The 26906-nt window shown below is 46.0% G+C and overlaps 2 protein-coding genes across 4 annotated transcripts in view; one reads left to right on the top strand and one right to left on the bottom strand.

The window, feature by feature from the left end:
- supt7l (SPT7 like, STAGA complex subunit gamma) overlaps positions 1–6247 on the bottom strand; it is a 35315-nt gene extending 29068 nt beyond the window's left edge. Inside the window, exon 1 of the mRNA XM_072247365.1 lies at positions 5705–6247. The gene's annotated coding sequence lies outside the window, so the exon portion shown is untranslated. The remainder of the gene's footprint in view (positions 1–5704) is intronic.
- A 23-nt stretch (positions 6248–6270) lies between these two features.
- The window catches only part of slc4a1ap (solute carrier family 4 member 1 adaptor protein), a 189694-nt gene continuing 169058 nt past the window's right edge, over positions 6271–26906 (top strand). Inside the window, exons 1-2 of one of the 3 annotated variants that reach the window (XM_072247342.1) lie at positions 6271–6314; positions 6627–6743. In XM_072247342.1, coding sequence (XP_072103443.1) covers positions 6671–6743 — 73 coding nt within the window. In that variant the 5' untranslated portion in view covers positions 6271–6314; positions 6627–6670. Of the gene's footprint in view, positions 6744–26906 lie in introns of all 3 variants that reach the window. The other 2 variants (XM_072247349.1, XM_072247333.1) reach the window with 2 other exon arrangements.

The raw sequence follows: 26906 nt of genomic DNA, 5'->3' as shown, positions 1-26906 counted from the left end.
TCATCAGAGGATCAGAAAAGGTCAGCAACTTTAAATTCCTTGGTGTTATCATTTCAGAGGACATGGCCTGGGCCCAGCACGGAAGTACAATTTTGAAGGAAGCATGGCAACGCCTCTACTTCCCTTGGAGTTTGTGAAGATTTGGTATGACATTTAAAATGACAACTTCTGCAGATGTGTACTGGAAAATATATTGACGGGCTGCACCACAGCCTGGTATGGAAAGACCAATGTCCTTGAATAGAAAATCCTACAGAAAGTAGTGGATATGGCCCAGTCCATGATGGATAAAGCCCTCCACACCACTGAGCACATTTACACAAAGTGTTGTCACACAAAAGCAGCACCGATCATCAAGGACCCCCACCACCCACGTCATGATCTCTTCTTGCTACTGCCACTGGGAAGGAGGTACAGGATCCTCAGGACTCACATCACCAGCTTCAGTAACAGGTATTATCCCTCAACCATCAAGCTCTTGAACCAAAGGTAATAATTACACTTGCCCCATTATTGAAATGTTCCCACAGCCTATGGACTCAATTTCAAGCAATCTTCAGTTCACGTTCTTGATATTTATTGCTTATTATTTATTATTTCTTTTTTTGTATTTGCATAGTTTGTCATCTTTCGCATACTGGTTGAACACCCGTGATGGTGTGGTCTTTCATTGATTCTATTATGGTTATTATTCTATTATGGATTTGTTGTGTATGACCAAAAGAAAATGAATCTCAAGGTTGTATATGTTGACACACACACACTTATAAAAAATTTACTTTGAATATACAGTCAGCCCTCCTTATCCTCGAGGGATTGGTTCCGGGATCCCTCGCGGATACCAAAAATCGTGGATGCTGAAGTCCCTTATTCAACCTGGCTCAATGCAGTGGACCTTAGGACCCGGCGGAACCCCAAATGTTGTTTAACCTGTCTCAGTGCGGTGGACATTAGGACCCGGCGGCGGAGCTCTGAATCTGCAGTGTTTCTGTTCAGGAAAATAGTCACTATCACGATTGAAAATAAAGTGGAAATAATAAAGCAATCGGAAAGAGGTGAAACGCCATCAGTCATTGGAAAAGCATTAGGCTACAGTCGGTCAACGATCAGAATAATTTAAAGGATAAAGTGAGAAAGGACCTGCTCTGATGAAGCTACAATTATTAGGCAGCAATGCAGTGGTTTAATTATTGGGTTTTGGGGTTTTGGGTTTTTGATCCTCCACATCAACCCAGCATGAATGGAGAGCGCGCTCGGGAGCGATCTGTCAATGGATCGAAGTTCCCGAGCCCGGCGCTGAAACATATGTTTCTTAGATGTTTTATATGCATAGAAAGGTAAAATATATACTATATACCAAGACAAATGTTTCACTAACTGACGCTAAATAATACCGGATGTACCTGTTCCGACTTACTTAGTCAGAGAACTTCTGTTTTTTTCCCGATCCCGATCCACTAAAACTTACACACATCCTCCTGTATACTTTAAATCAACGGTCCCCAAACACCGGGCTGCGGACCGGTACCGGGCCGCAAAGCATGTGCTACTGGGCCGCGAGGAAACAATATGATTTGGTGATAGGAGTCAGCTGCACCATTCCTCATTCCCTGTCACTGTTGAGCTTGAACGCACGCGAAGTCATTACGCGCGCGTTATCCATGTCAGCACAGGAAGGAGATCAACTCCTCGAGCTTGCAAATGACGGTGGGCTGAAAAGTATGTTTGACATAACATCTCTGCCAGCGTTCTAGATCAAAGTCAAGGCTAAATATCCTGAGATAGCCATGAAAACACTGAAAACGTTGCTTCCATTTCCAACATATCTCTGCAATGAATGCAACGAAAACTAAATTGCGGAATAGACCGGACATAAGGAACCCCCTTTGAGTATCGCTGTCTCCCAGCACTAGGACCGTCTTGTTGCAGGGAAACAAGCCCAGGGCTCCCACTGATTCAGCAATATTGGTGTGTTGCAATGATTTTATATGTTCATACGGGGAAAGTATGTGCTGTGTGTTTAATATCCAAATGTTACTTAAAATGTTATGATGCTATTGACTTATATAACCATTTAACTATATAATAATTACAGCACGGAAACAGGCCATCTCTGCCCTTCGAGTCCGTGCTGAACGCTACTCTCACCTAGTCCCACCGACCTGCACTCAGCCCATAACCCTCCATTCCTTTCCTGTCGATATACCTATCCAATTTTTTCTTTAAATGATAATATTGAACCTGCCTCTACCACTTCTACTGGAAGTTCGTTCAACACTTGCTTCAAGCTCCCCGATAATTGACTTACCACTATATTCATGCGAGGAAAATATGCACTGTGTGTTTAATATTTAATTCGTTAGATAAACCCTTTTAGAAACGAAATTGAGTGTATTAGTCACATCACCTATATTCTAGTCGTGATTAACACACCCCTACCCCCCCAAACAGAATCGCCAAAAACGATGTGTAGAAAAAAAAATCGGCACGTACATGCATGTACATTGGTGCCTGCGCAAGGCTTCATGGTCATTGTAGTCTTACTTGGGGTAAACACAGCTTATTTGACTGCTACTCTTGTCCGTTGGCAACCCTCCCCTCCCCGGGTCAGCTGGTCCGCAAGAATATTGTCCATAATAAACCAGTCCATGTTGCAAAAAAGGTTGGGGACCCCTGCTTTAAATCATCTCTAGGTTACTTATAATACCTAATACAATGTAAATGCTATGTAAAATAGTTGTTATACTGCATTATTTAGGGAATAATGACAAGAAAAAAAGTCTGTACATGCTCGAACAAGAAGTGCTGGAAGAGCACTTCCGGGTTTTCTCAATTCGCGGTTGATTGAATTCGCGCATGCGGAACTCGCGGATAAGGAGGGCCCACTGTATTCACTTTTCACCCTAATCCTATTTCTATCTCTAGATCAATTCTCACCGAACCTGAGGGGGAAAGCCTGAATGTACTCACCCTATTAAGACGTCTCATTTTTGTGTACATCTATGCGATCACTCCTCATGCCACAGAATAAAGTCCATACGTGGCAATAATAAACCTACTTAGCAACTTGAGCTCAATAATCAAAATGCATAGAATTTTACTTGACTAGTAATAAAAAGCAAGTTTCACTCAGATACTGAAATTGCAATAATATCTTTCACACATTTATCAAACACTAAAACCCAGAGTCTGCTATCTTTACAAATCAATGGCCTTGCATCAGCAACACCCATCTTCTTGTCCTGATGTTGAGAGGTCCCATGGAGAGAAGAAAAGGAAGTTAAGTTTCATCAGAGCTGTAAAATGTATTCAAAAACACGGGACATAAATCCCTATTTACAGCAGTCAGAACTTGCTGTGGAAAGAACAAGAAAAAAAATGCTTATCTCTCAAATGGAAGGTGCTCACCTTGGAAAGATGTTGTGGGAAAGTAAATAGAACTCAAAACAATTTTCTTTTTTTCCAGCAAGTTTGATTTTGTAAGAAGAAATGCCAAAGCTACTTTGCATCCACCAGTTGCCACCACCTGATCTTGTACAGTACAAGGTTAATTTATTCTGCACACCATCTTTGGTTGCAAATTAGCAGTAGTGATGCACAGAAAATGAAACGTACAGAAGAATCAGGCCCAGAATCAATTGGCCTGGTGCAATGAAGCATACTTCCAAAAGGAGGGATATGTGTGTGTGGCAGGGTTGAGGCAGGGTGGGAGTGTTTGGGTGTCTGTTATTTTCTAATACCTGACTGCTTCCTTTGTATGTGATATGTTATGTGTGATATCCTGCAGAAATCCGTTTCAAGCCATCAAGAGCAAATGCTTACAGGTGGCAGAAACAACACCAATGAACCCTTCATCAAGACATGCTGTGTTGATTGGGTAGAGTTTCAGTTAATCTTGATACTAACGAAGATTGAATATGTATTGACCTTAAGAATCAAGAATGTAATTGTTATTCTTAGGAGGTTCCATGTTATTCAGCAAGGGAACCCATAAAGTCTTAAGCACCCCTGTTAACTTTCAGAAGGAAATTGACCATCAAGCTGAAGAACTTCAAACATTGTCATGCAATGAAAACAGTGAAAACAAGGAACAAAATGTGAGGACTTTTGTCACTGCAATGCACCAGACCACAATCATCTGCGGGGTGCCTGAGAACAATAACCAAGCAGCATGCAGGCAGTGAAAGAGTTCAAGAGACTCGTGACATATGGGCAGCATGTGGAAAAACAAAATACTTAGAATTTACATTCATGATCTTTAGTTTTACAGGAGTACTGAGAGAAGCTAGCTCCTCTTTGGAAACCAAGAGGTAAACAAGAGTGAGACAGGTACAAAGAGAATCATGGCAGCACAGGTGGTAGACTTCTAACACTACCAAACATATTCTAGTTTTTCATTTGAGCACTGCAGATAGCACCATTACTTTTTAACCCTGAAAGTGATTTTCCCTCACATACTTAATTCCATTTTGAAAACCACTGTCGTCTCAGGAGGTGAATTTCACAGATTAACTATTTGTTCTGGAAAAATATTTTTCCTCATCTTGGTGAAAAAAAATCACTTGTAAATAGTACAACATTTAACCAACTGCTTCTAGATTCCAGGGTGGCGGGGTGGAGATACGTCTCTACCAAAGGAGGTGTACGGTGCTCCTTCCCTCCGTTAGCCTGCAGGTCACCCTTGTGCAAGGTGTAGCACCTGCTTAGTCCCTTCCATGTGATGCCATGGGAGCAGGCAGTGGATGGCTGTAAGATCAGCTGGTGCATATCACAAGTCCTGGTTATACAATCACTGATGCCAGGCAGACTCACTGATGCCAGGCAGACTATCTCTGAAGAGTGCTGATAATGGCTGTAGTCACCCATCTTGTAAAGACACTACCCAGAAAAAGGCAATGGCAAACTACTTTGTACAAAAATTTGCCAAGAACAATCATGGTCATAAGACCATGATCACGAACATCATAAAACATGGCACATAATGATGGTGATGATTCTTCATTCCATAATCACTATAAAACATCCCTCAAACAATGCTCCAGTTGACAGTTCATTTGCCATTATATCAGAAAGTTGCAGTGTAAGTGCAACTCCAAATTAAGACAGATACTCCGAACTAGTGTTGAAAAAGTCTATTTTAATGGCGCAACAAATAAAATGGTGGCAGAACTCAGCAGGCGAGGCAGTATCGTGAAGACAAATGAGTGTGCAACAATTCGGTTCAAGATCTTTCATCTAGACCAGATGAAGGGTCTCAACCAGAAATGTAGATTGTCCATTTTCCTTCACAGATGTTACCTGACCCACTGAGGTCCTCCAATGGGTTATTTGTTGCTCCAGGACTTTAGGATAAGACATTAAACCAAGACTGTATCTGATTTTTTATGTGGATCTAAAAAACTTAATTGCTCTACTTTGAAAAGTGGAGCATTTAGCCCTGATGTCCTGACCACTACATCCACAATAAAAATGATTAAATACAGATCATTGTTGTAACCCTGTTTTAAGGTTACTGTTCAAATTATTTCTGCTTCCTATTTTGGATTAAATACTTTTGGTTGGCTATAAAGCTCTTTGGGAATATGCACGTACTCGTTACTCATATACCTTTCTCTATTCTAATCAACTAGTAATCACTTCACTGATGGTAAACAGATATTCTAGTTCGTTAAGATGCCAGGATCGCAGTCAGCATGTTCCTTACCTCTGTCTATGTAGGGTTTGACTGCAGTTGTTTCATTCCACTCCACTTTCAGGCACTACCTCACGCCTTGCACTTTACTCTCCTTCTCCAACTGATGTGTCACTTACTAAATAAAGGCCTTCGTTCCTTTCTAATACAGAAGCACCACACTACCGTCCTTTTCACATTCTTGCCCTCCTCCCACACTCATTGATCTTCAGTTCCTCACAATCTTCACCTATTCACTCTCCCTCATTCCCTCCGTCTTCCAGTTCTTTCTTATTACTTTGTCACTACTTTCTTCCTCAACCCTTTCCTCCACCCTAACCTCTCCCTCCTTCTTTTAATTCCCAAAACACCCTATTTTATTTTCATTCCCTCTTCTCCCTTCTGCTACCCTCTCTTGTGCGATATTCTTCTCCTCTCTCCCTTATTATTCCACCCCACTCCTAATCTCTCTTCTTCCCTCTGCCCCCGTCTCTCTTTCCTCTTCTTTCTCGACCCATCCACCCTTCTCTCTCTTCTCCGACCCCACTTCACCGGCCGCCCCTGATGACGCCACTCCGGGACACCGGCTCTCCCTTTTCCTCCTCCGCCGGAAACTAACCCCTACCAGCTCCTGACCTCCACGGTAAATTTTCTTTCGTGATAATGTCTACATATAATAATCCCCTGTCTCATTTATAACTAACAATTCAAACAGTCACTCCGAGCTGCAACCTGCGCGGGGTTAAGTTCTTTTTGAGTACGAATAACCCAATCAAACGAGCAGGGACCTCCGACAACTTCGGGATGGAAGTTTCGCCACAGAGTACCGCTGTAATGAAAACTAAAGTAGTAACATTTGGGGGATGAACTCGGGCGTCTTTGGTTGTTGGAAGGAATTTTAAGTACAATAAAATTATTATATTTTTTCAATCCGGAACCGACGTTGTGGAGGCAGCGGGAAGACGCGAGAGGAAGAATTAGAGCAGGGCGCGCGTTGCCATGGCGGAGGAAGAGGCGGTGGTAGATCGACCCCCGGTGGCTGAGGCCTCACCGCCACTCGCGGCCTCACCAGGTAAGGAGCTATGCCAGCTCTTTTTGTCACTCCGTCGTCCCCGGGTGAAAAGGTCCTGGGACATCGACTCAAGACCTTACATTTGTGTGGCCCCTTTCATGGTCCACTTCGGAGCCAATGACAGACTCAGATTCGATGGGCCGAATGGCTCTGCGCAGTGGTAGTTCTGCGGTTGTATGAAAAATTACCCAGACTGCAGAAGATGAGAAAATAAGTCGGTTCGGCACGTGATACTGTAAATTTTATTTTGCTTCAAGGAATTACTTTCAACTATTATTTACTATGAATGCTGTACATCACGTGCATTACCCAACGCGTCGTAACTTAGAATAATGATCGTACAGTAATACAACACAGGAACGTAACCTTCATCCCTCCCTATCCCAGACATCCCACCCTGCAAAAACTCATTTCAGGGAGGTAGCACCCCCGCCCCCCGCAACCCCATATCCACCCCCCCCCCGTCGACCTCCGAGCGTGTATGTAATACTTTGTTAAATGATTTTGTCTAATCTGTAAAGCAAGTTGGGTATATGCAGCAAATGTGACATTAAAATATGTACTTATATTATCATATTTATTCTATTTCAACTTTAAGCAAGTCTACAGGGAGTTTGGCCTCATCACGTAGGACATCAGTAGCGTAGGTCCTTGGCAGCTAGCCAGCTAGTTTAAATCAGGGGTTCCCAACCTTTTTTGCACTGTGGACCGGTTTAATATTGACATTATTCTTGCGGACTGGCCGACCCGGGGGGGGGGGGGGCGGTTGGTGTTAAACGCGACCGGAATATTGGTGATAAGTCAACTATAAGTCAGTTGTAAGTGGCTAATACACTCAATTTCATTTCTAAAGGGGTTTATCTAATGAATTTAATATTAAGCACACAGCGCATACTTTCCTCGCATGAATGTAGTGATAAGTCAATTATAACAGTGGTCCCAAACCTCCGGGCTGTGAAGAATGCAGCAGTACAGCGGTAGCCAGATTGCACCCAGCACATCTTTAAGAAAAAAGCCGAAATAAACAAGCTAATTCATTAGGTGCCACACATCAAAATTGCTGGTGAACGCAGCAGGCCAGACAGCATCTCTAGGAAGAGGTACAGTCGACGTTTCAGGCCGAGACCCTTCGTCAGGACTAACTGAAGGAAGAGTTAGTAAGAGATTTGAAAGTGGGAGGGGGAGATCCAAAATGATAGCAGAAGACAGGAGGGGGAGGGATGGAGCCAAGAGCTGGACAGGTGATTGGCAAAAGGGATACGAGAGGATCATGGGACAGGAGGTCCGGGAAGAAAGACGGGGGGGGGGCGAATCCAGAGGATGGGCAAGGGGTATATTCAGAGGAACAGAGGGAGAAAAAGGAGAGTGAGAGAAAGAATGTGTGTATAAAAATAAATAACAGATGGGGTACGAGGGGGAGGTGGGGCATTAGCGGAAGTTAGAGAAGTCAATGTTCATGCCATCAGGTTGGAGGCTACCCAGATAGAATATAAGGTGTTGTTCCTCCAACCTGAGTGTGGCTTCATCTTTACAGTAGAGGAGGCCGTGGATAGACATGTCAGAATGGGAATGGGATGTGGAATTAAAATGTGTGGCCACTGGGAGATCCTGCTTTCTCTGGCAGACAGAGCGTAGGTGTTCAGCAAAGCGGTCTCCCAGTCTGCGTCGGGTCTTGCCAATATATAGAAGGCCACATCGGGAGCACCGGACGCAATATATCACCCCAGCCGACTCACAGGTGAAGTGTTGCCTCACCAGGAAGGTACTGTTTGGGGCCCTGAATGGTGGTAAGGGAGAAAGTGTAAGGGCATGTGTAGCACTTGTTCCGCTTACAAGGATAAGTGCCAGGAGGGAGATCAGTGGGGAGGGATGGGGGGGGAACGAATGGACAAGGGAGTCGCGTAGGGAGCGATCCCTTCGGAAAGCAGAGAGGGGGGGAGGGAAAGATGTGCTTAGTGGTGGGATCCCGTTGGAGGTGGCAGAAGATATGGAGAATAATATGTTGGACCCGGAGGCTGGTGGGGTGGTAGGTGAGGACCAGGGGAACCCTATTCCTAGTGGGGTGGCGGGAGGATGGAGTGAGAGCAGATGTATGTGAAATGGGGGAGATGCGTTTGAGAGCACAGTTGATAGTGGAGGAAGGGAAGCCCCTTTCTTTAAAAAAGGAGGACATCTCCCTCGTCCTAGAATGAAAAGCCTCATCCTGAGAGCAGATGCGGCGGAGACGGAGGAATTGCGAGAAGGAGATGGCGTTTTTGCAAGAGACAGGGTGAGAAGAGGAATAGTCCAGATAGCTGTGAGAGTCAGTAGGCTTATAGTAGACATCAGTGGATAAGCTGTCTCCAGAGACAGAGACAGAAAGATCTAGAAAGGGGAGGGAGGTGTCAGAAATGAACCAGGTAAACTTGAGGGCAGGGTGAAAGTTGGAGGCAAAGTTAATAAAGTCAACGAGCTCAGCATGCATGCAGGAAGCAGCGCCAATGCAGTCGTCGATGTAGCGAAGGAAAAGTGGGGGACAGATACCAGAATAGGCATGGAACATAGATTGTTCCACAAAGCCAACAAAAAGGCAGGCATAGCTAGGACCCATACGGGTGCCCATAGCTACACCTTTAGTTTGGAGGAAGTGGGAGGAGCCAAAGGAGAACTTCCGCCACCTCCAACGGGATCCCACCACTAAGCACATCTTTCCCTCCCCCTCCCCCCCCCCGCTTAGCGCAGGGATCGCTCCCTACGCGACTCCCTTGTCCATTCGTCCCCTCCATCCCTCCCCACTGATCTCCCTCCTGGCACTTATCCTTGTAAGCGGAACAAGTGCTACACATGCCCTTACACTTCCTCCCTTACCACCATTCAGGGCCCCAAACAGTCCTTCCTGGTGAGGCGACACTTCACCTGTGAGCCGGCTGGGGTGATATACTGCGTCCGGTGCTCCCGATGTGGCCTTCTATATATTGGTGAGACCCGATGCAGACTGGGAGACCACTTTGCTGAACACCTACGCTCTGTCTGCCAGAGAAAGCAGGATCTCCCAGTGGCCACACATTTTAATTCCACATCCCATTCCCATTCTGACATGTCTATCCACGGCCTCCTCTACTGTAAAGATGAAGCCACACTCAGGTTGGAGGAACAACACCTTATATTCCGTCTGGGTAGCTCCAACCTGATGGCATGAACATCGACTTCTCTAACTTCCGCTAATGCCCCACCTCCCCCTTGTACCCCATCTGTTATTTATTTTATACACACATTCTTTCTCTCACTCTCCTTTTTCTCCCTCTGCCCCTCTGAATATACCCCTTGCCCATCCTCTGGGTTCCCCGCCCCCGTCTTTCTTCCCGGACCTCCTGTCCCGTGATCCTCTCGTATCCCTTTTGCCAATCAGCTGTCCAGCTCTTGGTTCCATCCTTCCCCCTCCTGTCTTCTCCTATCATTTTGGATCTCCCCCTCCCCCTCCCACTTTCAAATCCCTTATTAGCTCTTCCTTCAGTTAGTCCTGACGAAGGGTCTTGGCCTGAAATGTCGACTGTACCTCTTCCTAGAGATGATGCCCGGCCTGTTGCGTTCACCAGCAACTTTGATGTGTGTTTCTTGAATTTCCAGCATCTGCAGAATTCCTGTTGATTAGGTGCCGCCTGGCACGTAAACGTCGGCCCGGATCAGAGATGACGCAATCGGCAATCGCCTCTGATCTGGGCCGACATTTACATGCCGGGCAGCACCTAATTAATTAGCTTGTTTATTTTGGCTTTTTTCTTAAACATGTGCTGGAGGTGTTCCAGCCACCGCTGTATTCTTTGCAGCCGGGAGGTTGGGGGCCACTGAATTATAAGTCACTTATAAGTCATCATAACATTTTAAGTAACGTTTGGATATTAAACACACAGCGCATATTTTCCTCGTATGAACATATAAAAGCATTGCAACACACCAATATCGCTGAATCAGTGGGAGCCCTGGGCATATTTTCCTGCAACAACACGGTCCTATCGAGGGGTGATGGGAGACAGCGATACTCGAAAGGGATTCCTTATGTCTCGTCCATTCCGCAGTTTAGTTTTCGTTACATTCATTGCAGAAAACTCCGCTTCGCAGAAATATGTTGGAAATGGAAGCAACATTTTCAGTGCTTTCATGGCTATCTCAGGATATTCAGCCTTGACTTTGATCCAGAATGCCGGCAGAGATGTTATGCCAAACCTACTTTTCAGCCCACCGTCATTTGCAAGCTCGAGGAGTTGATCTTTTTCCCGCGCTGACGTGGATGATTCACCGGGGATATTCACAAATGGGTCTTTGACCCATTCCTTTGCACGTCTTGGATCTCTGATGACCTCGAGTGTGTTAATATTCAACAGTGCGTTACAAGGAATAAGGAAAGGTGCAGCTGAGTCGTATCACCAAATTATATTGTTTCCTCACAGCCTGGTGGTTGGGGACCACTCTTAGCATGGAGAGAGACCAATCAGGATGCTCGCTCTTGCTCTCCCTTTCCCTTCACCTCTCAAAAAAAGTCTATTTTCGGGATATTGTATATAATTTCCGGGCATCAGGGAGCCACTATCAATATGTGGGAGACTCCCAGAACTTCCAGGAGAGGTGGGATGTCTGCCATCCATTCTGACAAAGATAGCCATATAAGCGAATTCCATTTTCCTGGATCTGGACCATTTTAAATATTGTTTGTACCTGCCTCAACTAATAGACTAATTCAGTCTCATATTAATTTCAGTGCTAATTAGCATGTTGAATGAGATGCCAGGGAAGTGGTTGAAGTAGGTACATTAAGGATGTTAAAAATGCATTTGGACAGGTACATGAATTGAAAAGGTTGAGAGGGATAGCGGCCAAACATGAGCAAAAAGAGTTATAGAGTACCACAGCACAGAAACAGGCCCCTCTAATCTGCCCTGAGCTGGTATTCTGCCTAGTTCCATCAACCTGCACCAGGGACATGGCCCTACATACTGCTACTCTAATGTAATTTTTTCTATCTTCTCTTTAAGTATTGCAGTCAAACCTGCTGCATCCACCACTTCCATTGGCAATTTGTTCCACATGACACTAGCTTAGATGGGAATCTTGGTTGGCAAGTATTCGTGGGACAAAGGACCCATTTCTGTACTGTCACGAATTGCAGTTTGAAAATGGATAATACAAGCAGAAGCAACAATAACATTATTTTCTAATAGTTTCTAGTTTTCCTCTATTTACACTCCACATTGCAATTCTCCTACAACCTCCCCATGGTTACTGGATCATTCCTTTTCCTAGCTGATCATTCAGAAAATATGATATCATTGCCTCTGATCATTTCTCTCTGTATGGTTTCCAGGGCAATATACTCAGCCATCTCAGTTCCGAGCCTCTCTTGAGGCAACAAACAATCTGCTGGAGGAATTCAGTGGGTCGAGCAGCATCTGTTTGGGGGAAGGAGGGCGCAGGGAAGGATTTGTCAATGCTTCAGGCTGAAACCCAGCATCAGACTTTGCAGACGTTAATTCCTTTCCCCACATCTGTTGGGGATTTTCTACACCAAGAGTTGTTTATTGACTATAGCGTAGTGTTTAACACCATCACTTCTCCAGTTCTGATTGAAAAGCTCCAGACCCTGGGCTTCTGTATCTCCCTCTGCTATTGGATCCTTGGCTTTTTAACCGGAAGACCACATTCTGTGTGGATTGGAAATAACATCTCCACTTCGATGGCAATCAATACTGGTGCATGTCAGGGATGTGTGCTTAGTCTACTGCTCTATTCTCTGTACACCCATGGTTGTGTGGCTAGGCACAGCTCAATTGCCATCTATAAATTTATTAGTGATAAAGCTATTGTTGGCAAAATTTCAAATGGTGATGAGAGGGTGTACAGGAGCAAGGTATATTGGCTAGTTGGTGGTGTAGCAACAACCCTCCACTCAATGTCAATAAGATCAAAAAACTGATTGTGGACTTCAGAAAGGGTAAGATGAGGGAATAGAAACCAGTTCTCATAGAGGGATTTGGAAACAAAATGAATTGACTTTATTACATAAACTTTCACATACATGAGGAGTAAAAATCTTTACATTATGTCTCTGTCTAAATGTGCAATGTGTAATAGAAGTGGAGAGTGAGCGATTTCATATTCCTGGGTGTCAGTATCTCTGAGGATCTAACCTGGACACAACATATAGCTGCAGCTACAAACAAGGCTCGACAGCAGCTATATTTCATTAGGAATCCAGCATCCATCATCAAAGATCCTCACCGCCCAGGCCGTGCTCTTTTCTTGCTGCTGCCATCAAGTAGAAAGGAGCCTCAGGATCTACACCACCAGGTTCAGGAACATCTACTATCTCTCAACCGTCAGGGTCTTAAACAAAAGAGGACAACTACACTCATCTATTAAGATGTACCCACAACCAATGATCTCACTTTAAGGACTTTTTATCTTGTTATTTCATGCTATTTATTGCTGTTTATTTATATTTGTATTTGCACAGTTTGTTGACTTATATGCTCTACTTCAGCGGTCCCCAACCACCGGGCCGCAAATCACGTGCTACCGGGCCGTGAGCAAATGATATGATTTGGCGATAGGAGTTAGCCGCACCTTTCCTCGTTCCCTGTCACGGCCACTGTTGAGCTTGAACGCACGTGAGGTCATTACCCACGCGTCATCCATGTCAGTGTGGGAAGGAGATCAACTCCTCGAGCTTGCAAATGACGACGGGCTGAAAAGTATGTTTGACATAACATCTCTGCCGGCATTCTGGATCAAAGTCAAGGGTGAATATCCTGAGATAGCCACGAAAGCACTGAAAACGTTGCTTCCATTTCCAACATATCTCTGCAATGAATGCAACGAAAACTAAATTGTGGAATAGACTGGACATAAGGAACCCCCTTCGAGTATCACTGTCTCCCATCACCCCTCGATAGGACCGTCTTGTTGCAGGAAAACAAGTATTCAGCCCAGGGCTCCCACCGATTCAGCGATATTGGTGTGTTGCAATGATTTTATATGTTCATACGGGGAAAATATGTGCTGTGTGTTTAATATCCAAACGTTACTTAAAATGTTATGATGCTATTGACTTATAAGTGACTTATATAACCATATAACAATAACAGCACAGAAACAGGCCATCTCTGCCTTTCTAGTCCGTGCCGAACGCTACTTCCACCTAGTCCCACCGACCTGCACTCAGCCCATAACCCTCCATTCCTTTCCTGTCCACATACCTATCCAATTTTCTGTTAAATGATAATATTGAACCTGCCTCCACCACTTCTACTGGAAGTTCGTTCAACACTTGATTCAAACTCCCCTGTCCTCCCCTGATAATTGACTTATCACTATATTCATGCAAGGAAACTATGCGCTGTGTGTTTAGTATTAAATTCATTAGACAAACCCTTTTAGAAACGAAATTGAGTGTATTAGCCACTGAAAAGTGACTTATAGTTGACTGATCTTCTATATTCGGGTCGTGATTAACAACTCCCCCCCCCCCCCCCGAACAGAATCGCCAAAAACGATTTGTGGAAGAAAAAAAATCGGCAGGTACACGCATGCGCACTGGTGCCCACGCAAGGCTTCATGGTCATTGTAGTCTTTCTTGGGGTAAACACAATGCACAACGTATGCAACTGCTACTCTTGTCTGTTGGCGACCCTACCTCCCCCCCCCCCCCCCCCCCCCGGGGTTGGCCAGTTCGCAGGAATATTGTCAATAATGAACCGGTCCGCATTGCAAAAAAGGTTGGGGACCCCTGCTCTACTTGACCTTTCATTGATCCTGTTATAGTTACTATTCTATAGATTAGCTGAATATGCCTGTAGGAAAAAGAATCTCAGAGTTGTATGTGGCAACATATGTTTTCTGATAATAAAATTTACATTGAACTTTGAGTTTGAGGAGATTTGTTACGTCATTAAAGAGAATTGCAAATTTTTATACATGTACTATGGAGTGCATTCTAACTGTCTGCATCATCGTCTGGTACTGAGTGAGGTGGCTACTGCTCAGGATCAAAGTAAGCTGCAGAGAGTTGTATCAGAATCAGAATCAGGTTTATTATCACCGGCATGTGACGTGAAATTTGCTAACTTAGCAGCAGCTGTTCAATGCAATGCAATGCAATTCTAGCAGAGAAAAAAAAACACAGTATTTTAAAAAATAATTTAAAAAAAACAAGTAAATCAATTACATATATTGAATAGATTTTTTTTAAAGTGCAGAAACAGAAATACTGTATATTTTTTGAAAAAGTGAGGTAGAGTCCAAAGATTCAATGTTCATTTAGGAATCGGATGGCAGAGAGGAAGAAGCTGAGTGTGTGCCTTCAGGCTTCTGTACCTCCTACCTGATGGTAACAGTGAGTAAAGGGCATGCCCTAGGTGCTGGGGGTCCTTAATAATGGATGCTGCCTTCCTGAGACACTGTTCCCTGAAGATGTCCTGGGTACTTTGTAGGCTAGTACCCAAGATGGAGCTGACTAGATTTACAACTTTCTGCAGCTTCTTTCAGCCCTTGCAGTAGCCCCTCCATACCAGACAGTGATGCAGCCTGTCAGATTGCATGGTACAACTATAGAAGTTTTTGAGTGTATTTGTTGACATGCCAAATCTCTTCAAACTCTTAATAAGGTATAACCGCTGTCTTGCCTTCTTTATAATTACATTGATATGTTGGGATCAGGTTAGATCCTCAGAGATCTTGACACTCAGGAATTTGAAGCTGCTTACTCTCTCCACTCCTGATCTCTCCATGAGGATTGGTATGTGTTCCTTCGTCTTACCCTTCTTGAAGTCCACAATCAGCTCTTTCGTCTTACTGACGTTGAGTGCCAGGCTGTTGCTGCGGCACCACTCCACTAGTTGGCATATCTCACTCCTGTATGCCCTCTTGTCACCATCTGAGATTCTACCAACAATGGTTGTATCGTCCGCAAATTTATAGATGGTATTTGAGCTATGCCTAGCCACACAGTCATGTGTATATAGAGAGTAGAGCAGTGGGTTAAGCACACACCTCTGAGGTGCACCAGTGTTGATCGTCAGCGAGGAGGAAATGTTATCACCAATCTGCATGCATTGTGGTCTTCCTTTTAGGAAGTTGAGGATCCAATTGCAGAGGGAGGTACAGAGGCCCAGGTTCTGCAACTTCTCAATCAAAATGCTGAGCAAAGTTGATGAACAGCATCCTGACGTAGGTGTTTCTGTTGTCCAGGTGGTCTAAAGCTGTGTGGAGAGCCATTATTATGACCTATTGTGGCGATAGGCAAATTGCACTGGGTCCTGGTCCTTGCTGAGGCAGGAGTTCAGTCTAGTCATGACCAACCTCTCAAAGTATTTCATCACTGTCGATGTGAGTGCTACCAGGTGATAGGCATTAAGGCAGCCCACATTATTCTTCTTAAGCACTGGTAAAATTGTTGCCTTTTTGAAGCAAGTGGGAATTTCCACCCATAGCAGTGAAAGGTTGAAAATGTCCTTGAATATTCTCGCTAGTTGCTTGGCACAGGTTTTCAGAGCCTTACCAGGTACTTCATCGGGTCCTTCCGCCTTGTGAGGGTTCAATCTTTAAAGACAGTCTAATTTCAGCTTCTGAGACAAAGATCACAGGGGCATCAGGTGCAGCAGGGATCTTCACAGCTGTAGTTGTGATCTCCCTTTCAAGGTATGCATAGAAGGCGTTGAGTTCATCTGGTAGTGAAGTATCGCTTTGTAGGAAGTAATTTCTTGCAGACCTTGCTGGAGTCCCCTCCAAACTCATTCAAAATTGTCTCTTCGCTCTTCAAATAGCCCTCCACGAATCATACCTGGTTTTCTGGTGCAGGCCTGGGTTGCCAGACTTGAATGCCACAGATCTGCCTTCAGCAGACAACGTACCTCCTGGTTCATCCATGGCGTTTGGTTTGGGAATGTAGTCATAGTCAGCTCCATCATGGGCACTAGCCTCCATAACATAGCATAGCCTCCAGGACATCTTCAAGGAACAAAGCCTCAAAAAGGCAGTGGTCCATCATTAAAGACCCTATCACCCAGGCCATGCCTTGTTCTCATTGCTGCCATCAGGAAGAAGGTTCAGAAGTCTGAAGGCACTCACTCAATGATTCAGGAAGCTTCATCACCTCTACCATCCGATTACTGAATGAACGTTGAATCCATGAACTTTCTTTATTTCTATTTTTAATTAATTTAACTATTTTTTTAACTGTAATTAACAGTTTTTCATGCCAGCGATATTAATTCTGATTCTGTTGCTTTCTAGAAGTTGTCGGCAGAGGAGACGGTGAAGTTAAATACAATGACTAGATTTGAAAGACATTAAGAGACAAGCATAGAAAGATATTGAATTAATGTTGGCAAATGGGATTAGGGAAAGTGAACTCAAGGGTCAACACAGAATGGTAGGCCAATGGGTCCTTTTCTGTGCTATGTGACTCTTGACACTGTAACATCTGAATGATGAAAGACTACAGATATGCCACCTTCAAAGGAGTGCCTGAATATGTTACCTTCAAAGGGCTAGTATAGAGAGCTAATAAAATATTGTTTACTGCTGGTTGAATTGAATATGAAAGTGAAGAGATAATGCTTCAGTTCCATTAGGGATTAGTGAGATCATACACTTCCGTTCTTTGTTAAGACCATAAGACAAAGGAGCAGAAGTCGGCCATTTGGCCCATGGAGTCTGCTCCGCCATTTTATCATGAGCTGATCCATTCTCCCATTTAGTCCCACTCCCCCGCCTTCTCACCATAACCTTTGATGCCCTGGCTACTCAGATACCTATCTGCCTTAAATACACCCAATGACTTGGCCTCCACTGCTGCCCATGGCAACAAATTCCATAGATTCACCACCCTCTGACTAAAAAAAATTTCTTCGCATTTCTGTTCTGAATGGGCGCCCTTCAATCCTTAAGTCATGCCCTCTCGTACTAGACTCCCCCATCATGGGAAACAACTTTGCTACATCCACTCTGTCCATGCCTTTCAACATTCAAAATGTTTCTATGAGGTCTCCCCTCATTCTTCTAAACTCCAAGGAATACAGTCCAAGAGCGGACAAATGTTCCTCATATGTTAACCTTCTCATTCCCGGAATCATTCTAGTGAATCTTCTCTGTACCCTCTCCAACGTCAGCACATCCTTTCTTAAATAAGGAGACCAAAACTGCCCACAGTACTCCAAGTGAGGTCTCACCAACACCTTATAGAGCCTCAACATCACATCCCTGCTCCTATACTCTATTCCTCTAGAAATGAATGCCAACATTGCATTTGCTTTCTTCACTACTGACTCAACCTGGAGGTTAACTTTAAGGGTATCCTGTACGAGGACTCCAAAGTCCCGTTGCATCTCAGAATTTTGAATTCTTTCCCCATTTAAATAATGGTCTGCCTGTTTATTTTTTTCTGCCAAAGTGCATAACCATACATTTTCCAACATTATACTTCATTTGCCACTTCTCTGCCCATTCTTCCAATCTATCCAAGTCTCTCTGCAGACTGTCCGTTTCCTCAGCACTACTGGCCCCTCCACCTATCTTTGTATCGTCAGCAAACTTAGCCACAAAGCCATCTATTCCATAATCCAAATCGTTGATGTACAATGTAAATAGAAGCGTCCCCAACACGGACCCTTGTGGAACACCACTGATAACCGGCAGCCAACCAGAATAGGATCCCTTTATTCCCACTCTCTGTTTCCTGCCAATCAGCCAACGCTCTGTCCACGTACGTAACTTTCCCGTAATTCCATGGGCTCTTACTTGTTAAGCAGCCTCATGTGTGGCACCTTGTCAAAGGCCTTCTGAAAATCCAAATATACAACATCCACTGCATCTCCCTTTTCTAGCCTACTGGTAATTTCCTCAAAAAATTGTAATAGGTTTGTCAGGCAGGATTTTCCTTTAAGGAATCCATGTTGAGTTCTGCCTATCTTGTCATATGCCTCCAGGTACTCTGTAACCTCATCCTTGACAATCGACTCCAACAACTTCCCAACCACCGATGTCAAGCTAACAGGTCTATAATTTCCTTTTTGCTTCCTTGCCCCCTTCTTAAATAACGGAGTAACATTTGCAATCTTCCAGTCCTCCGCAACCATGCCAGAATCTATTGACTTTTGAAAGATCATCGCTAATGCCTCTGCAATCTCCACAGCTACTTCCTTCAGAACATGAGGGTGCATTCCATCTGGTCCAGGAGATTTATCTACCTTTAGACTATTCAGCTTCCTGAGTACTTTCTCTGTCATAATTGTGACTGCGCACACTTCTCTTCCCTGCCACCCTTGAGTGTCCGGTATACTGCTGATATCTTCCTCAGTGAAGATTGATGCAAAATACTCGTTCAGTTCCTCTGCCATCTCCTTATCTCCCATTACAATTTCTCCAGCATCATTTTGTATCAGTCCTACATCTACTCTCACCTGTCTTTTACTCTATATATACTTGAAAAAGCTTTTAGTATCCTCTTTGATATTATTTGCTAGCTTCCTTTCATAGTTAATCTTTTCCCTCTTAATGACCTTCTTGGTTTCCTTTTGTAAGGTCTTAAAAACTTCCCAATCCTCTGTCTTCCCACTAATTTTTGCTTCCTTGTATGCCCTCTCCTTTGCTTTAACTTTGGCCTTGACTTCTCTTGTCAACCACGGTTGCATCCTTTTTCCACTCGAAAATTTCTTCTTTTCTGGAATATACCTGTCTTGCACCTTCCTCATTTCTCGCATAAACCCCAGCCACTGCTGCTCTGCTGTCTTTCCCGCCAGTGTCCCTTTCCAGTCGACTTTGGCCAGTTCCTCTCTCACGCCACTGTAATTTCCTTTACTCCACTGAAATACCGACACATCAGATTTCGGCTTCTCTTTTTCAAATTTCACAGTGAACTCAATCATGTTATGATCACTGCCTCCTAAGGGTGCCTTCATCTCAATCTCTCTAATCCCCTCCTGTTCATTACACAATACCCAATCCAGTACAGCCGATCCCCTAGTGGGCTCAACAACAAGCTGTTCTAAAAAGCCATTTCACAGACGTTCTACAAATTCCCTCTCTTGAGATCCAGTGCCGACCTGATTTTCCCAATTCACTCGCATGTTAAAATCCCCCACAATTATCATAACACTGCCCTTTTGACAAGCCTTTTCTATTTCCAGTTGTAATATGTAGTCCACATCCCTGCAGCTGTTTGGAGGCCTATAAATAACTGCCATCAGGGTCCTTTTACCCCTGCGATTTCTTAGCTCAACCCATAAAGATTCAGCACCTTCCGATCCTATATCACATCTTTCTAATGATTTAATATCATTTCTTACCAATAAAGCCACGCCTCCCCCTCTGCCTTCCTTCCTATCCTTCCAATACACCATGTATCCTTGGACGTTCAGCTCCCAGAGACATCCATCCTTTAGCCAGGTCTCAGTGATGGCGACAATATCATACCTGTCAATCTGTAGCTGTACGACAAGATCATCCACCTTATTCCTTAAGCTGCGTGCATTTAAGTACAGCACCTTAAGACCAGTATTTGATACTTTTTGCTTTGATTTCACTGCAACTTTCTTGCACTGCAACTCATCCCAATGGCTACAAATTTGCCCCATCACCTGCCTGTCTATCCTGACATCTTTGCTGCTCACTATCTTAGATTTATTTCTGTTTTCCCCTTCCTCCACTCTGTCATTCCGGTTCCCATCCCCCTGCCAAATTAGTTTAAACCCTCCCTAACAGCTCTATTAAACTTTCCCGCCAGGATATTGGTCCCCTTCGGGTTCAGGTGTAACCTGTCCTTTTTGAACGGGTCATACTTCCCCCAGAAGAGATCCCACTTATCCAAGAATCTGAAGCCCTGCCCCCTACACCAGTCTCTCAGCCACGCATTCATCTGACTGATCCTACTATTCTTACCCTCGCTAGCACATGGCACAAGTAGCAATCCCGAGATTACTACCCTGGAGGTCCTGCTTCTCAGCTTCCTTCCTAACTCTGGAAATCTCTCTTCAGGACCTCCTCCTTTGTCCTATCAATGTCATTGGTACCAACATGTACCAAGACAACTGGGTGCTCACCCTCCCCCTTCAGAATATTCAGGACCCAATCCGAGACATCCCGTACCCTGGCACCTGGGAGGCAACACACCATGCGGGTATCTCTATCAGGCTCACAGAATCTCCTGTCCGTTCCCCTGACTATGGAATCCCCTACCACTACCGCATTTCTCTTCTCCCTCCTTCTCTCCTGCACAACAGTGCCAGGCTCAGTGCCAGAGACCCGGTCACCGTGGGCATCCCCTGTCAGGTCATCCCCCTCAACAGCATCTAGAACAAGATATTTGTTGCTGAGGGGGACAGCCACAGCTGTGCTCTCCACTATCCAGGCATTTCCCTTCCCTCTCTTGACAGTGACCCAGATTTCTGACCCCTGTAGCCTAGGGATGACTACCTCCCTGTAGCTCCTGTCTATCATCTCTTCACTTTCCCTGATAAGCAGTAGGTCATCAAGCTGCAGCTCCAGATCCCTAACACGGTCTCTGAGGAGCTGCACCTGGCGCAGATGTAGCCATCAGGGAGGCTGGAGGTCTCCCAGGATTCCCACATCTGACACCCTGAACAAAGCACTAACCCTGCAGGCATGCTATCTAACTCTACAGGAATGAAACAGGAAAAATAAGTCTACTCACCCACTTACCTCGCCAAACAGACGAACTTTTTAAACCGTTAGCTCGTACCGTTAGCTGTGAGAGCCCTGCTGTTCATGTCTGTCCATTAAGGAAGGCATTGAGAGAAAGTTTACTCATCTGGCCCAGGATTGCGTAAGTCCTATGATGAGGAAGTATTGGGTAGCCTAGGCTGATATTCGCTGAAGTTTAATGGAAATTTCATTGAAGTATTTAAAGCCCAAGGACAAGCTGGATATGAAGAATCTCTTGTGGGAGAATCTCAATCCAAGGACTACCATTTAAGAAAAAAATAAATAGTTCCTATTTAGATAAGGATGAGGTAAAGCTGGAGACAGGGATCGTGATTTATTGGAACTTGCTTCCTCAAAGGTCATAGAAATGTAACGTTCCATTATATTGGCTCGTGTATGTCTAGGGGAAATCCCGCCCAGCACCTGCTTCAACACTCCCCTCAGGGTCGGTCAGTCGCCGCCCGAATCAATCACAAACGTCAATCATCAGCCAGCACACCCAGTAAATTTTAACACATACACTTTATAGATATTACTAATTCTATGACATTAATATGCATTTGATACAGAGAGGAAAGTAATGAAAAAAAAGCGCCAACACTTATCAAAGTCCAAGTTCTTCGCGCGCTACCGTTGGAGCTCAATTCGACGTCAGACGACCACCCGAATTCCGTCGACTCACGGCTCGGGACCACCCTGAGTGATCGACCGGAGCCTCTCCGCACGTCCGCCGTCCTCCTCGTCTCTCCTCCGACTCCCCGCCAAAACTCAGTCCACAGTCATATCATACAGCATGGCATCCGAAAACAAAACGATACATAACCACCCATTGGCTAATAGAACCCTGTTATCTCATTTTAAAATAAAACAAGCTTAGCGTAAACTCTCTTCAGCGTTAAAGCACAACAAAGCCGCATTCCCCAGATTAACACAACAAAATCGCCATTTTAAATGTAACAAAAGAAAGACCCGGTACACACTCCCCCCACCACAAAAAGTCATGCCCTCATGACGTTAACAGGGTTCACCAGTGCTCCTTGTAAAACACAAAACCCAACCCAGGTGCATAAAGCAGTGACATAACTTTGCAGAACAGTAGAGATCACCCCCTGCTCTCCCGGCGCTATATAAGTGAGTCTTTCCGGGGAATGCCTACTCCTCTGAGGCCTCTGTACTTCCTCTGCTGACTCTCCCTGTTCAGACACCCCAGTTGACCCCTCGGGCCTATCTGTCGGACCTTCCCCTTCACCAGGATCCCTCTGCCCCTGTGAGCCCTCTGGCTCGGGTTCTGCCTCCACCCTCTCCTCCCCCAATGCCGGCTGTAATACAGGCGGCTCTGGAACACCCTCCCTCGATTCCCCTGACTCAGTGATGGAAGGGCCAGGAGTCTCTTCTCCCGGCACCGGGGAATCAGCGAACGGAAGCAGGTACCACACGTCCGACTCATCATCTTCCGATGACGTATCCCTTCTCGAGGTGGGGACTGGCCCCGTTTTCTTCGCAGCGGGCTCTTCCTGCGCCCTCGCAGAGTCCTCGTAATAGGAGTAAACTCCCATTCGGGCTCTGGGTCCATCTTCACCTCGCGACCCAGAGGCAACAGGTGGTTCTGATGGAGCACCTTGACAGGCCCCTTCCCATCCTCGGGACCGTATATTGGTCGGGAACAGTGCGGCGGTTCAGGGTCCTATAGTCCATGCACAGGCGTACCTTCTCATTTGTCTTCCTTGCCACCACTATGGGGGACGCATAGGGGCTTCGGGACTCCGCAATAATCCCTGCGTCTTTCAACTGTCGCAAGTGCTGCCGCACATCTTCCACATCTGCTGGGGCCAACCGCCACGACCTCTCCCTAAACGGGGTGTCATTTGTCACCCGAATAGTGTGCCGAGTGCTCTTGGAACATCCTACATCAAACTCGCCCTGAGAAAAGACATCCCCTAACTTCAGCATCTTCTCCACCAGCCTGCTCTTATACGCCGGCGGTACAGGGGAGTTTTCAAAATTAAAGGCCTCCTCGGTCAGCTGCCCCCTGTTTCCCAATAGTTCTCCTCCAGTGGGCTTCACGGGGGCGCTGGGCATCACCGTCACCGGGAACAAGTGTGCAAGGGGCATCCCACGCTTAAAGGTGATCTCCCTCTCCGTTATGTTCCTTACCATCCGCCGTGCCTGTACAGCTGAGGGCCTCTGCAATTCAGGTCTCACCAGCGCCCCAGCCGGGAACCAGGACTCCCTTTCCAGGTCATCGGGGGTGTTGACTAGCAGGGCCTCGCCCGGCGGGAATCTGGGGGTCCCCATCACTAATGCCGCCTCCCCTGGCCGTATCACCTTAGGCCTCGCCTGAGTGCACCACACCGTCCCTCGTTTGCACTCAGGATCCAGCCCCTGGGGGTCACCCACTCCTTCGTACACCGCTCGGAACACGGGGTGGACCGAGAGGGTCTCCAGAAAGTTCTTCCCCCCCCTTCTTCTTACAGGCTCCCAAGGGCCGTCGCACCAGAGAGGAGTTAGTCCCCACCAACAGGGCAGCACCACCGGTCTCCACCGGGTCCGGACAAACCAACACCAGTGTCTCAAAGGCTTCTGATACTCCCACATCTCCCTCTGAAAATTCCAATCTCACTGACAAGTATCCATCATACGGGTAATCACCATCACTTATGCCCCAAATCTCCAATGCGTTAAACGGAGTTACTGCCAAATGCTTCAGATATTTGTTGTAGAACGACCGGTACAGTAAGGTAACCTGCGACCCGGTGTCAAGGATGGCTTTCGCAAAGATTCCCTCTATCCGTAGGGACACGCTGGAACGGGGTCCCACCAGTCCATCAGGAATTTGGGCTTTTTCTTTCCGGGGTCCCATAGCAGTTTTCTGGGAACGTGTTCCTGCCGAGACTCCAGTCCGTTCCCTCACTGAGCCTCTCCTAAGTTTCCCGACACCTCTCCCTTCTTGGTGGCCCGGGGGCCCTCCCCCCTCAGCGCATCTCGTCTCTCACAATCCTTCCGCAAGTGGCCAGCTTCCCCACAGCGGTAGCACGCCCCCGGCCACTCACATTCCCGGCGGAAATGCCCCTCTCTCCCACAGTTATAGCACCCGCTACCCGCCGTCTCTCTCCTCCCGATACGGGCCCCCGGGGACCCCTTGGATTTCTCTGGTCTCACCCCGGCTACCACCTCCTGAACCGCTGAAGACCGTCCCTGAGGGTCCGAGCCCCCTGGTCGGCCCAAAGCACACTCCTCGGCCCGTACCTCTCGGATCAGCTGTCCGAATGATGGAGGGGAGCTCTGCTTAAATGACTGCCGTACACTCCAAGCCACCCTGTCATCCTCCCGGGAACCGCTACATATCTGGCTCATCCTTAACTCTGCCACTTCGTCCTCCCTCACTATCCCTCGTCGCAGCAACCCCGTAAGCCTTCCTTCCAGCCTGAAAGCATAGTCTGAGAGCTTTTCCCCTCTTCTCTGCCCCATCCGTTGAAACTCCGCTAAATGCCGCCAGGGATCCCCTGACAGCCCAAACACTTCCTCCAAAGCGTCCAAACACTCCGATAGGGAAGCCAAGAGGCGTGTGGCTCTCAGATCGCGGACCACCCGGGCCGCCCCGCCTCTTAAGCTTTCCACCAATCGCTGTCTCTTTTCCTCATCCGAAACTGGCCACACCTCTAACAATTGGGATGTATCTTCAACCCAGGTATCATAGTCATCCTCCCCTTCCGGGGTGGGCCTGGCTCCCGAGAAAATTCTCAGCTTCGGGCGGGGCCCCTCAACCCTTCTCGCCAGGGAGGTAATGGCAGCCGTTAACTCGGCAGTCTCATCCCGCCCATGGGGGCTGGGCCTGGCCAAACCTTCCCACTCCACACCTCTACCTCTTGCTACGGGCACCTGGCCGGGGGCCTCATCTAGCTCCTCCTCCTCCGGCACCTGCTCACTTGCATCCTCGGGGAGGGTGTGGAGACCCCACGGCCCCACCTCCCCCTGGACGTGGACTGTCGCTGGTAATTCTAAAGTCATGACGTCGGCACTCGTCCGCACCAACATCCAGCTAGCCGCCAGTTCTTTCCCACCCCTTCTAGCTACAAGTTCTACCTGCCCGATACCTTTAATCAAACTCAACCCTCGCACCAGTACATCTGCCGGAATGCGATAATCGACCCCACTTAGCACACACGCATGATTCACCGGTACCTCCTCCACTTCACACCAACTTACAATCTTATCTCGATCCATCTTCACACCACTTACCGCAACAACAAGTACAACTTTCCCGAAAAAAAATCCAAATCCCTGACGGTAGCCCCCACTTGTAACGTTCTGTTATATTGGCTCGTGTATGTCTGGGGGAAATCCCGCCCAGCACCTGCTTCAACATTCCCCGCAGGGACAGTCGCCGCCCGAATCAATCACAAACATCAATCATCAGCCAGCACACCCAGTAAATTTTAACAAATACACTTTATAGATATTACTAATTCTATGACATTAATATGCATTTGATACGGAGAGGAAAGTAATGAAAAAAAAGCACCAACGCTTATCAAAGTCCAAGTTCTTCGCGCGCTACCGTTGGAGCTCAATTTGACGTCAGACGACCACCCGAATTCCGTCGACTCACGGCTCGGGACCACCCTGAGTGATCGACCGGAGCCTCTCCGCACGTCTGCCATCCTCCTCGTCTCTCCTCCGACTCCCCGCCAAAACTCAGTCCACAGTCGTATCATACAGCATGGCATCCGAAAACAAAACGATACATAGCCACCCATTGGCTAATAGAACCCTGTTATCTCATTTTAAAATAAAACAAACTTAGCGCAAACTCTCTTCAGCGTTAAAGCACAACAAAGCTGCATTCCCCAGATTAATACAACAAAATCGCCATTTTAAATGTAACAAAAGAAAGACCCCGTACAGAAATATTTTTAAGGCAGAGCTAGATAGATTATAATAATTAAAGATTACTGGTAGTAAATGGGAATACACAGCTAAGATTACACACAGATCAGCCATTCTCATAGCAATATAGGCTTGAGAGTTTGAGTAGTGTGCTGCTGGTCTCTTTGATGATCATATTATTCTATCATGCAGGCCCTTTAGCAGTCCCTTGAACAGCAGAGGTCTCATGGACACCACGTCATTCTCCAATGTTTGCACGATCTCTTCCATTGCAACATTACAATCCTGATTGATTGATGTAGCCTTGCTGCAATAACCTATTTAGAGGTTGTTACCTTCCACCAAACTGCAGAATTTCAGCATGGTGCACATTGCTATTGTTCCAAGTGAACTGCCTATCCTGTATCATCTAAATAGATCAAAATTCACTCTGAAATGGCACCTCCTGAGAAATGCAAATACTTTCATGGCTCAGAAAAAAAAATAAGGATGTTTCCACAATATCATGGATTCAAATTGCTCCTAAGAGAGGGTTCTTCACAGTAAGACATCTTAGTTTGAATTGCAATCCAGTTCATTTTATTT

Source organism: Mobula birostris, chromosome 2 (genome assembly GCF_030028105.1).
Source record: "Mobula birostris isolate sMobBir1 chromosome 2, sMobBir1.hap1, whole genome shotgun sequence".
Lineage (NCBI taxonomy): Eukaryota > Metazoa > Chordata > Chondrichthyes > Myliobatiformes > Myliobatidae > Mobula > Mobula birostris.
Note: the sequence above shows the minus strand (reverse complement) of the source record. Positions and strands in the feature narration are given on the sequence as shown.